This window comes from Panthera pardus, unplaced genomic scaffold (assembly GCF_024362965.1).
Source record: "Panthera pardus isolate Hobbes unplaced genomic scaffold, ASM2436296v1 HiC_scaffold_2, whole genome shotgun sequence".
Classification (NCBI taxonomy): domain Eukaryota; kingdom Metazoa; phylum Chordata; class Mammalia; order Carnivora; family Felidae; genus Panthera; species Panthera pardus.
This window is the reverse complement of record NW_026526765.1, coordinates 94660948-94674841: the sequence shown is the minus strand read 5'-3', so window position 1 is coordinate 94674841 and position 13894 is coordinate 94660948. Positions and strand designations below refer to the sequence as shown.

Below are 13894 nucleotides of genomic sequence, written 5' to 3'. Positions count from 1 at the left end.
CCCTCCCCTATTCATGCTCTGTCTCTCCCTGTCTCAAAAAATAAATAAAAAAAAAACGTTAAAAAAAAAAAATTAAAAAAAAAATGTATATTTATTTATTTTGAGAGAGAGTGTGCATGTATGCAAGCAGGGGAGGGGCAGAGAGGGAGAGAGAGAGTCCCAACCAGGCTCTACACTGTCAGCACAGTGCCCTACTTGGGGCTCGATCTCACAAACCATAAGATCATGACTTGAGCCAAAATCAAGAGTCAGACTTTTTTTTTTTTTTTCAAAAAAAATTTTTTTTAACGTTTATTTATTTTGGAGACAGAGAGAGACAGAGCATGAATGGGGGAGGGTCAGAGAGAGGGAGACACAGAATCCAACAGGCTCCAGGCTCTGAGCTGTCAGCACAGAGCCCGATGCGGGGCTCGAACTCACGGACCGCGAGATCATGACCTGAGCCGAAGTTAGCCGCTTAACCGACTGAGCCACCCAGGTGCCCCAAGATGCAGATGTTTAACTGAGCCATCCAGGTGCCCCATTTTTTTTTTTTTTTTTTTTGCCATTCTTCCCTTTAAACAAGCTACATAGGAATCAAATTATTAGAAGGTTACATAGTGAATATTTAAGCGGAACAAGGGTAGTTTTATCATTTGAGATTTTAAATGGTTCAGGTACTTGATAACTGATGCGTACATCTCCACCAAAGAATATGCCAGGCAGGTGTTCACCACCTTGCCTGGACACTGCTTGGATAGGACACTGTCCCCACTTGTCTCTGTAACTAGGACTGCCCTATGTTCTCCCCAAAATTATCTTTGCTGTGAATAAGTATTAGCTGTACTCTTTGGAAATCCTAGCCACAAGTAACTAAGAATGGTACCTGTAAAACTAATGAATGAAGTGTCATCATACCTTGAAATTAAAGTTAAATTATACTTCTATGTTAAGTTAAAATATAGCACATGTATACATATCTGATTCCTGTTGAAAACATCTGTGACTTACCATTGGGATCCTAGTGATACAGTCCACTTAATAGAGTGAAAAGTCCCATAGGATGGTTTTGCATACTAACTCAAGCAACCTTAGCCCCTAACATGTTTTTAGGATTGATGGAAGACTAAGAGCTCTTCTAAATATGGCCTTCAACGGGGGCACCTGGGTGGCTCAATCAGTTAAGTGTCTGACTTTGGCTGAGATCATGATCTCGCCATTCATGGGTTCCACCCAGCTTGGGGCTCTGTGCTGACAGCTCAGAACCTGGAGCCTGCTTTGGACTCTGTGTCTCCCTCTCTCCCTGTCCCTCTCCTGCTCATGCTCTGTCTGTCTCTCTCTCAAAAACAAATAAACATTAAAAAAGTAAAATAAATATGACCTTCAACGAACTTTAATCCTATTAAATATTTTTTGCACATTGGGATGTGAATTGCATCAAAAGTTTTGTTTCTTAGTTTTCTATTTACTCAAAGTAACATGTGGCACAGTTTCTCCTGAGATTATGTTGAAATATTTATCATTAGTATTTGAAATAAATAAAAAGCAATGATAATCAAATAACATTTAAAATCTTTATTGATACCATTTTTTTATGAACTACTCTATTTACATATTTTTCCAGACTATATCCTTACAACTCAAAGCCAAGCACTTTTCTCAATATTAAAACTTGCAAAAAGGGCTTAGCTACCTATAAACATCAGGTACAATTCTAAGTTCTGAATCAAAAAATATTTCTAATGTAATTTACATTATTGTTCTCCAAAACATTAAATGGAAAACCTCCAATTATTTTTTTCAAATAAAAGCCACAAGAAATTAAATAATTACCATGTACATTACAACTTGCTTATATCAAATTACCAAGTATCATGCCAATTGTTAGGATATCCTCTACTAATAGGCAAAGAAATAAAGTTGTATATGACAGTCATCAAATTAATATACTCAGGTTTTATATAATTTGACTTATTCTTTGTTGTAAAACTGCTAGATTGAAATGAGGATTTTTTGTATAAACACCACATTTTGAAATCAGACAGATAATATAGTCATTTTGTAACATTTTATGATAGTAGCATGGTATTCATTTATTTAATTAGAAGTTATTCATAGGTCCTAAATACTAGGTGATTGGAATGTCACGCTAAGGAAATTACCCTTATTATTCTTATTATATAAATATCTAATGATTATATATTAGAAATTAAAGATACTGTTTAATTTTGGCCGAATATTTAGTATATTTTGTAATTAAGTTTCTACTGGCTTTCTTAATTTTAGCTAATCTAAGGTAATCTAATAATCAGCTTTTCTTTTCTAAACGAAGCAAGCATATAGTTTCTATTTGTGATAAATTCCCATTTTTTGGTTGTCCTTAGAACGACAAGAGTAATTTGATATAAGTAAAGAGGAACACTTTTAAACCTTTTGCTTTATCTTGTTGTTGAGAACCTATATATAGGCTTTAAAAAATAATAGCAGGAATTAAAAGATATGGAGAAACAATTCCATGAAATTACATTAAAATCAAAATAAAGCAAAAAACAGCACACCAGCACTTCACATAGATTATTACTAGTTTGTAAAACTGATCTGTCACTTGGAGTTGATTAAACTGACCATACGAATATTGGCTGCCTAGTCTACTATAATAGGTTGGTCTTTTTAAAATTTGAATTAGAAAAAAATTTTTAATTTTAATTAGATTTCACCTACCTGCAGTCAACATTTTTTAAGAATTAGTTCATTCTGGGGCGCCTGGGTGGCGCAGTCGGTTAAGCGTCCGACTTCAGCCAGGTCACGATCTCGCGGCCCGTGAGTTCAAGCCCCGCGTCAGGCTCTGGGCTGATGGCTCGGAGCCTGGAGCCTGTTTCCGATTCTGTGTCTCCCTCTCTCTCTGCCCCTCCCCCGTTCATGCTCTGTCTCTCTCTGTCCCAAAAATAAAAAATAAAAAACGTTGAAAAAAAAAAAATTTAAAAGAATTAGTTCATTCTTTCTTTATGCCTTAGGCTTTGTACCTTTGGCTTATTGTTCATAGAACATTTTAATAGCTGTCCCTTTTTTTTTTATGCTTTTGGCATCATGGAAATTACAATCTTATTTGTTGACTTTTAATGTTAAAAATATTTATTGATTTGAATGCAGTGTTTCCTAATAAAATATCTGAAAAATCTGAAAAAAATTTTAAAGTCATCTCCACCACATGTGACTTTTTTTTTTTTTTTGCTGATTTTTGCTTAAATTAAAAACTTGGACCATATGAAGATTGTTAAATATTAGAGGTTTTGAGAAGTATAGCTTTAATTTTGTTTGAGAGAATTTCCTTAGCAGAAACTATGTATTATTTGTGTGTCCACGGTACCTAATATGATACACAGTATATTTTGATACCTCTAACAATTATGGACTAACCAATTATAGGATTTTAAAAGATGAACATTTGAGATTTATTTTCTGGTTCTATATTTCTCTGATGTAGACATTTGAACAAAATGTGCTTTCTAGTCATCTCTTAAAAATTTACTAATTGCTTAATTTGTTCTGTTTGCAGTGATTGTCTCCTTAACAACATTTTTTTACTTTTGAATTCTTTGGGGAACATAGGAACTGTTGGCATTAGCACTTTTTGACCACAAGAAAGGAGGCTGGAAATCTTATTATTGACATTGATATCAGAGATGGGGGGATGAGGATTCACATTTAAGGGTGGCAGAAATCCTGGTCTGGCTTGCGTGATACCGTGATCTAAAGGGAAAGCTCCTGAACCACGCCTTTCTAAAATTGCATGATTTCTCCTGCTCAAGGGACCTGGTGAGATATTCTCCAACAATTCTTTGGGCCCTGACAACAGGGAAGGAGACGGTGAGAGGATCTTTTTCTTTCCTATAAGTGCTTTGCCATCTTCTAAAGTTGCAGGGGTAAGACCAGCCGAGAGCTGGGAATCAGAGCTGTAGTGATTTGCCCCTGAGTTTCTTTTTTGGACTATACTTCTTAAGGTGGAAGCAAATATCGTCTGGTTAGAGTCTGGATCTGGCTCAGCAGGGATTTCAATGCATTGCTGATTTCCTTCTGAAAAAAATGATTGATAATTTATTTCATCATATGACATCTTTCTTGAGCTGGCCTGATCTAAGGCTCTCAGCAAATGTGCAGTGTCTTTTACATCAATACTTTGGTGCCTAGTGATGAATCGCTTGGAAAGTGCCAGCCCATTGGTTTTGTAGGACAATTCTTCCTCTGGAGTAATATCCTGGAGCTCCTCTTGCAAGGAGGCCACTCTGTTTTGGTGCATGAATAAGGGAGGACTCTTGATCCAGGTCTGGGGTAGCTTGGGACCATTAGAGGCCACAGAAGCCTTCCTCACAGGGGAGCCTGGGTCCTGTGTGTCATCACTATTTCCTGAGAGCTCCAGACCTTTAAAGCCAAAAAGTGTCATTTCAGTTTCAGAAGAATGTGTAAGTGGCAACGAAGCTGTTTTTATGTCTATTTCTGAAGGAGTGGCACAGGAGGCTGGGGAATGACACCCATCCATATCTACAGGAGGCATATTTAAGTACTGTTTGGTAGTGTGCCTACCGGAGGGTGATTTTGCTGTCGTTATAATAATGACCTCTTTCCCTTTTGCCTTGCAAGCACTAAGTAGAACTTTCAGGGTCTCTCTATCCTCTGAATTTATAGCATAAACAAGGGCTGAGTAACTAGAATGATCTTGCAAGCTGAGATCAGCCCCACTGTTTAGGAGCAGGGAAACAACTTCAGGACCGGCTTTTTCTAAGCAAGCATGCATCAAAGCAGTTTTCCCAGATTTGTCCTGTATGTTGGGGTCAGCATTGTTTTCTAACAGGTATTTAACCATTTTGGCTTTACTGACACTCTGGTGATCAACATGTTTGGTCTTACAAGCGATCATTAAAGGTGTTTCCCCACGGTCATTGCTCTCATTAATGTATGCACCACCTTCTAGCAAGAGTCTTGTGAGGCGAAGCCGGCTCTGATGGACTGCTTTGATCAGGGAATTTCCATCACTTGAAATTTCTATACCTTCATCCATCTTCAAAAGTCAGAATCAAAACCTGGTTATCAAAGAATATGAAGAACAAAAGATTAGCCGGAATCCCAATTTATATTCATGTTGTTATTGATAATTTCTGAAATATATATGTATAGAGCAACAGTACATAAATGAGATTATGTTATTAATATAGAACAAAAAAGTGAACTGCAAAATAAAATAAATTTTGAATAGTAACAGCCTTTAGGTAATTATAAACTAAAATTTACTTTCAAAATCTTCATCTAGTACCAATGGAGTACTTCCCTAAATTCCACAATAATTAAACAATAATGCACTTATTTTCTACTTGTGAAAAATATTTTAAAAACAATACTAAAATGTAAATTGAAGCAAAAATTCCAAAAGTGTGTGTAATTGCAACTGAATCAATTAAAATATAGCATATTTATGGCAGATTAATCTAAAAACTTCTCAGGGTTAGATTACTTAAATGTGCTCTTAATTAAATAATGCAACTATTACTTAGATTTTCAATTTAAGGGCATTTCTATGTTTCTTTTAAAGGATGAAAAATCATTTGAACTACAAGACATTAAGTAACTGACATAATGTCTGGAACTCACACTGAGATGGGAATGGTGGGCATGTGATTATGCATTTTCCTTGATTTCATTATTTAAATCAAACACTAGATTATGAAGCCAGCCACATTCAGTTGGTTTACTTTTTTTTTTTTTTTTTTTTTTTTTTTTTTTGAGAGGGAGAGAGAGTGCACATGAGCAGGGGAAGAGAGAAGCTCAGCAGGCTCCCTGCTGTCAGGGCAGAGCCTGAGGCAGGGTTCCTGGGTGGGTGGCTCAATCTCCCAAATCATGAGATCATGACCTGAGCCAAAATCAAGAGTTGGACATTTAACCAACCCACTGAGCCACCCAGGAGCCCCTGTTGGGTTACATTTTGACAACAGTACATTTGCTCTGAAAAAGTTCTAGGCTAGAAATGTGAGTGAGGTCATGTAGTCTTTATAAGCATTTTATTTTATTTTATTTTTTTTTTTCCCCACTCCCCCCTATAAGCATTTTATTTTTTATCTTTAAAACTAAAAATTACTTTTATTTAAATAATTTAGATTCAAACTCCTTCAACAGATAATTCCATCAGTTGATAAGAATTATGTCTTTAGGGGCTCCTGGCTGGCTCAGTCAGTAGAGCATGCAACTCTTGATCTCGGGGATGTGAGTTCAAGCCCCACACTGGGCGTATAGCTTACTGAAAGAGAAAGAAAGGAAGGAAGGAAGGAAGGAAGGAAGGAAGGAAGGAAGGAAGAAAAGGAGAGAAAGAAAGGAAGGAAGAAAGGAAGGAAGAAAGAAAGAAAAGATTGTGTATTATGTCTTCACCTAGAACTGAGGAAATGTTTGTTTTTGAATAGTGCTTAGAGCTGGGGAGAAAAATCAAATGGAGTTTACATTATATTTATTTATTTAAAACTTATTTATTTACTTATATTTTTGACAGAGAGAGAGGGCACAATGATTGAGGGGCACAGTCAGAGGGAGAGCGAAAGAATCCCACACAAGCTCCGCACTGTCAGCACCCACCCTTGAAGCTGGGCTCCAGCTCACCCTACGCAAAGCTTAAACTCACGAACCATGAGATCATGACTTGAGCTAAAATCAGATGCCCAACCAACTAAGCCACTCATATACCCCAAGTTTATATAATATTTAAATCTCTTTTATTTAATGAAGTAGGTTTTAGAAATTGAGAAGTATTATTTATTCTACTCATTTACTTTTATTTGTTTAATGTTTATTTCTGAGAGAGAGAGCAGGCATGTGTGCAAGCAGGGGAGGGACAGTGAGAGGGGGACAGAGAATCCACAGCAGGCTCTGTGCTGACAGCAGAGAGCCTGATGTGGGGCTTGAACCCACAAACCATGAGATCATGACCTGAGCTGAAGTTGGACGCTTAACCTACTGAGCCACCCAGGTGCCCCTATTTTACTCATTTACTTTTAAATTAACAATATGGGACATGAGTTTTTATTGGATAATAGAATAGATAATAAATATAATGACTTCTTAACAGAAAAAGAGGTGAAGAGAACAGAAAGAAAATGAAGGGGGAAAGAAGGCATGCACACAGAACTTAATCTAACAGCTAGCTGTAAGCTCCTATTATATCTTGGGCATGGAGCTACAAAGGTACATGCCCTAGCCCTAAAGAGCTTACTCAGTTGTTTGGAAGAGACACCATATAAGCAGCTGGTTATGAGTTAAAGTCAGGAGAATATACAGACTTTGGTGGCTTGGGGACTGAGGGGCTCACAGAGGCCACCCAATTGAGCTGGGTTTGGACTGCTAAGAGTTTGGTAGGCAGACAAAGTAGGAAGAGAGAAGTAGAGAATGTTCCTTGTGCAAAAACCTAGAGGTTTAAAATAGCAGTTATTTATCATAAATCAGGCTCTATTTATGCTGATGTAGCCAAACTTTAGAAAAATATTTTAGCAGATGGTAATAGTTAGGGTGAATGTGGCAGAACACACACCTCTACTTTTGCTCCTTCCTGAACAATCCCCTGAAACTAAAGAATTTTTTTTTTTATTTTTAAAAAAGATTTTATTTTTAAATAATCTCTACACCCAACATGGGAACTGAACTCACAACCCTGAGATTAAGAGTTACACATTCCACTGCCTGAGCCAGTCAGGTGCCTGAAGAATTGTTAAAAAGACATAAATTCACAAGGATAGCACGAAAAGGAGAGAAGACAACAGCAACATTTGGAAGCCAGAAAGCAGGTGGACCAGTGGTGACCAAACTAGCCAACCTGAAAAGGCTGTGCCTCAGGTCATTCGTGATAAAGCTGATAACTAAGCCCACAGCCACTGCGGAATCCTCTAGAGAGGCAGTAAGCAGGGAGCTCTAGAACTGGGTGGGTGGTGGAGTGAATGGCTAAAATAATGAGGACTAGGTGAAAAGTTGTCGGAGAAGCAGTTAGATCCCTAAGTCCTTGCTATTCACAATGGGACCCTACCTTGGACCAGCAGCACACCATTCCCTGAAGCTTAATCTTAGGCTCCATCCCAGACCTACTGAACCAGAGCCTACATTTTAACTAGATCCTCAGGTGATTTAGATGTTCATTAAAATTTGAGAAACACTGCCTCAGGTCATTCCTTCACTCCAAGCCACTAGGAGATAGGATACTACCCATCTCATCTGAGATGTCCAGAGCTTTATTCTCCAGAAATGGTGAAACAGAAGGGCCTCTGGACTGGAAGACATCCAACATATTTGAGGACAAGAAAATAGGAAATAAGTGATTGGATGCTTACTGACCACCGAGTGACGGGACTCACAGCCTTCCCCCCGATGCAACTCCAAGAAGCCTGGTAGCTGTACCTTTATTATTCAGTATAATATCATTATACTCTCCTCTCAAGAATCTGACCTGTCTTAAAAAAAAATACCTAAGAGTACTAACCACAGGGATTCCTTAACACGCCACCCAGATCATCCTACAGTGAGGTTTAAAGATTATAAGCCTTGGGGCACCTGGGTGGCTCAGTTGGTTAAGCAGCCAGCTCTTGATTTAGGCTCAGGCCATGATCTCACAGTTGTGAGATAGAGCTCTGTGTCTGGTTCTGAGCTGGGCAGATTCTCTTTCTGCCCCTCCCTTGCTTGCTCTCTCTCACTTTCTCTCTCTCAAAAAAAAAGAAAAAAAGAAAGAAAGAAAGGAAGGAAGGAAGGAAGGAAGGAAGGAAGGAAGGAAGAAGGAAAATAAAGAAAGAAAAGAAAAGAAAGATTACAAGCCTCACCCATGTGCTCAAGGCTTCTCATCAGCTTTTTATTTTTTTAATTTTTTTTAAAATTTACTTTTGAGACAGAGACAGAGCATGAGTGGGGGAGGGGCAGAGAGAGGGAGACAGAATCTGAAGCAGGCTCCAGGCTCTGAGCTGTCAACACACAGCCTTATTTTTATTTTTTCTAATATTTATTTATCTGAGAGAGAAAGAGTGCATGCATGGGAGCAGGGGTGGGGCAGAGAGAGAGAGAGAGAGAGAGAGAGAGAGAGAGAGAGAATCCCAAGCAGGCTCTGAGCTTTCATCACAGAGCCCAGTGTGGGGCTTGATCTCACGAAACATGAGATCATGACCTGAGCTGAAATCAAGAGCAGAAGCTTAACCGACTGACCCATCCAGGTGCCCCTTCATCAGCTTTTTAAATCAAGCCTTTTAATTATGAACAGATAATAAAAAACAAAACAAAACAAAAAAAGCCTCTTACCTTAAAGATAGAGACCAGAACAAATAGTAAAAAAAGGCAACTTGGAGGAAACAGGTATTAGCCAGGAAAATGAAAATTTCGAAACCTTACTATCCTCAAAGAGATAAGACGATGTTGTAACCATGAAACAAAAATAAGATTCTATGAAAAAAGAATATTCAGGGGGTGCCTGGGTGGCTGAGTTGGTTAAGCATCTGACTCTTGATTTTGGCTCAAGTCATGATGTTGCCATTTGTGAGATTGAGCCCCACGCTGGGCTCTGCACTGACAGTGAGGAGCCTGCTTGGAATTCTCTCTCACTCTTTATCCCTGCCCACCCCCCTCAAAATAAATAAACTTAAAAAAAAAGAATACTCAGAGACCATAAAAAGGGTTCTCAAAAGATAAAAACACCATACAAACTGCAAAACTCAATAGAAGGTTTAGATGATAATGTTGATAAAATCTCTAGCAGTTAAGCAAAAAGAACAGGACAGGAAAAAAAAGAAAATTAGGGGTCTACACTAGGAAATCGAACATTCAACTACTAGAAGTTCTGGCAAGACAAAAATAGTGGGGGTGGGAGAAGGGGCAAACAGGAAAGGAAATGATGCCTGAGATCAAGAAAAATTTCATGCGTGACTTGAGTTTCCAAATTGAAGGTGTCCAATTAGAACATAGCACAATAGATGAAAATGGACCCTGGCCATGGCACATGGTTGTAAGTCTCTAGAACACTGAAAGCAAAGAAGATTTCACAGGCTTGGGGGCAGGAGGTGGGGAGTGGGGTGGATAAGTCACATGCCAAAGTATCAAGAATTACAATGGATTCAGATATATCAACAATAGTAAAAGACAGTGGAGGAAAGTCTTTAAAAATCTGAAGGCAAAATGCTTCCCAGCTTAGAATTCTGTATCTAGCCAAACCATCAGTCAAGATTGGAGATATACTCTTAATAATCTACTGAAGGATATAATCTACCAAGATGAAACAGTAGAACAAGAAAGATGAAACATTAGAACAAGAAAGATGAAACAAGGTACCAGAGGCTGGAGATCATCTTAGAGGAGAAGCACAAGAAATCCCAGGAAGATGGTGAAGGGCCAGGATAATGGATGTGCACAGACATCATCTCTGAGATCATACTATCATTTTACCATCTTCTTAACTGAGAACCAGATGCCCAGGTGAGCCTGCCCTCAGTTCTTATCTCTACTTTCTTCATCCTGACCACGTCTCTCCTCCCTCCTCTATACTCTGCTTTCTGGGGCATCCGGTGCCACTATTTTTAGCTCTGCTCAATTGTTCTGCTTTGACCCGCTTCGAGACCTGGGGATAAGTCATGGTGAGCCTAGGAGGAGAAGGACTAAACATTCATTCCCCTTGGATATCCAGAACCTGGACTATACTGAAGCCCTGCCAGAAGCCCTATAATGGTGAGCCCCTTGTTTCCCAGGACTCCTACTCTTTCTCAGAAGGGGCTCTTATAAACGCTGGGCCAAACTCTGATCCAGAGATTGTTAAACTTACCTTCTCCTGAGAGCTTTAGTCATATATCGGTCCTATATGCCTTTCTTTGTTCAACTAATTTTGTGCTTGCTACCTAGTTTAACAATTTACTTAAGGATCATATACAAGTGGGAAACTTAAAAAAAAAAGTAATGATTAACACAGGAGTCAAGGGAAAGTTACTTTTTGGTGGGGGGAGGGAGAGCAATGCAATTAGGAAGGGACACACATTGCTTTCATTTTAAGGTTTGGTTAATGTTGTGTTTCTAATCTGGGTGGTTTGTTATTTATTTTATTATTCTTTAAAAGAACATATTTCACATACTCTTCTGTATGATAGTACTAATCTGTTGGTTTTGTTTGTTTTTTTTGGTAAAATAGATCATGTATACAGACAAGAGCATAATAGCACTTACATAAGATATGTTCCATAATTAAAATTTATTTTTTTAGGGATGCCTGGGTGGCTCAGTTGGCTAAGCGCCTGACTTCGGCTTAGGTCATGATCTCATGGTTAATGGGTTTGAGCCCTGCGTCAGGCTTTGTGCTGAGAGCTCAGAGCCTGGAGCCTGCTTCGGATTCTGTATCTCTCTCTCTCTCTCTGCCCCTCCCGTACTTGTTCTCTGTCTTTCAAAAATAAATATTAAAAATTATTTTTTAAAAAATTTATTTATTTATTTTGAAAGAGACAGAGCAAGTGAGCAGGGGAGGGGCAAAGAGAGGGAGAGAGAGAATCCCAAGCAGGCTCTGCACTGTCAGCACAGAGCCTGATACAGGACTCAATCTCATGAACTGTGAGATCATGACCTGAGCCAAAATGAAGAGTCAGACGCTTAACTGAGCCACCCAGGCGCCCCTCATAATTAAAATTTAGAAGAGCCATCTTAGATCATAACTTCTTACAACGTGGTATTATCAACAGTATTTATGCCTAGACTTTCTTACGCCTAGGAGTTTCAACTTGTGAGCTCCTGAAAGGCAGTATTCAAAAGAATATACTTATTCATTCTGCTTTAGTATCACTCATGATGTTAATAAGCAAAGAACAACATTCAATATATACATACATAAATATAATGAAAGTGAATGCTGCAATTTTTGTCTGCCTATGCAACATTCTATAAAAGCTATTCCAAAGCCCGGCATACCTGCAATTTGGGACCTTAGGAATTTAGGATTGGTTGACAGCTTGGGTCCCAACTGAGGTCTATTCTGAAGGCAAAGCATTTGAAAAGGGTTCACAAAAGAAATCCTTCAACATTTTTCACATACAAATGGGTTTAATAAAGCAGAGATGTAGAGAAATTAGCTGCAATATAATATCAAATATAGAAACCATTTAGAAGCTGCAATTCTAGAAGAGATACAGTATTAGTCATGTAAAAACACCTTTGACCAAAAGTGACATTTGAGGAACATATTCAAATGAAAACAAGTTGCCAGACACCAGATTTCAATACTATACTCTCATACAGTTTCTACTTTTGGGACCAACCTTGTTTTGTTTTGTTTTGTTTTTAAATAAACACTCTTACAAGAATCCTTTGGAAAGACTTTAAAATCTTTTCACCCACCCTCATGTTAAAGGCTTTCTCCACAACACTAAGCCTCACCACTTTCTGTCATCATTTCTCTCACCAAGGTTGGTATCAGAAGGTTCTGAGAAAAGAAGGGGAGCTGGCCATGTACTTCCGGCTGGGCTGCTTGAGGCCACTGCCCCACTGTGGTCCTGTGGGAAGGGAGGGTGCCGTGGGCTCCAGGGCTCTCTGAAGAAGCTAGGCAGTGGCACCACCAGCTAGTGGCACCTAGTGAATCTGTCTTGTGGATGTAGGCATACTCCCTCTCCAGTACTCTCCTGAGCACTGGAGAACTGTCTAGAAAAAAAACAGCAACAACAAGGGCTTACTCTTTGTTCATTTTAAAGACTTCTAAAGCCCCTTGGGTTGCTCACTTTTTAAACTGTTCACATTTAAGTGGAATAATTCTAAAATTGTTTAAAATTAAGTTTCACAGAGAAAAAAGCTGTCAGATACTTTATTGTCCATAGATACACGTTTGGTTTCCTAGTGTCTCATAATCAGTACCTTACTGGAATAATCCTTTTGTCTTTATGCTTTTACTCTCTCTTAGTTCTTTTATCATGGCTCATTCACCTGCACATCAAAAATGCTGATATTAAAGTTCAATTTATCTACTCTTCATAGAACTAAGCCCTACCTGTGATGAAGATCCTTCTCAAGCCTATGATTATCCTACTTCAGAAATGTTCTTGCTTCCTGTCTCCTCCTGTGAAACATCCTCATTGAGCGCTGATACTATATTAACATTCAGTCAGACCCTTTGTTATAATGTAGCATATAAATAATCCACAAATGCAGTTACACCGTCCAAATAGATAACAGTTCAACTGGAGAAAGTTGAGGAGTCAGACAAACCCAGATTTCCATCCCGATTCCCCCATGTGCTAGCTGTATGCCACAGTTCAATCTCTCAGCCTCTGTCTTGGGTTCCTCATCTGTGGGATGACAACGGTCTAAGGATCTACCGTTCATCCCCCGTAGGGGGTGGAGCAAGGTGATGAAATCAGACATCTAGAAAAAGACTTTCCTATCGTGCCTTAATACTCACTGTATTCTTCTTTTTACAAATTTTATCTCAGAATTTAGACTTCTTTTATTTTTATCATGTCTTTAATTCACAGGCTACTTAAATAACAGATAAAATATTTAAAATGTAGCTTTTTAAAGATCTATGAATAATGTTTTGTAAACATAAATGGAATCTATTAAGTGAATATGGAAAAAAAGAGCCTTAAATGTACTTTCCTTATAGTTTCCAAATAGAATAATTTCAGCATATTTAAGCTTAATCAACAAACAGCTGGACAGATTGCTTTTTATTTTAAAATTAGAATGTCTTTAACATCTCTTAGGATTCATCATGGCATACTTACTATACTCTTTTAGTGCCTCTCTCTACTCCCAAGACCCCGCTGAAATTACAACTTAGTTATTTAAAAAATTTAAGCAGATGCGTATTCTGAAGAACAAAGAAAACTTGGAGGACAGATATATCGTGAGAGGAGCAATTAATTTCAAACAAGCTTTGGAAAGAGAGTGG

The 13894-nt window shown here is 38.3% G+C and overlaps 1 protein-coding gene across 1 annotated transcript; it reads right to left on the bottom strand.

Moving 5' to 3' along the window:
* Positions 1-3496: 3496 nt before the first annotated feature.
* Positions 3497-5035, bottom strand: ANKRD34B (ankyrin repeat domain 34B). The gene has a single exon (XM_019462879.2). It carries the CDS (start codon positions 5033-5035, stop codon positions 3497-3499), a length of 1539 nt encoding a protein of 512 aa, XP_019318424.1.
* Between the last annotated feature and the right edge of the window lie 8859 nt (positions 5036-13894).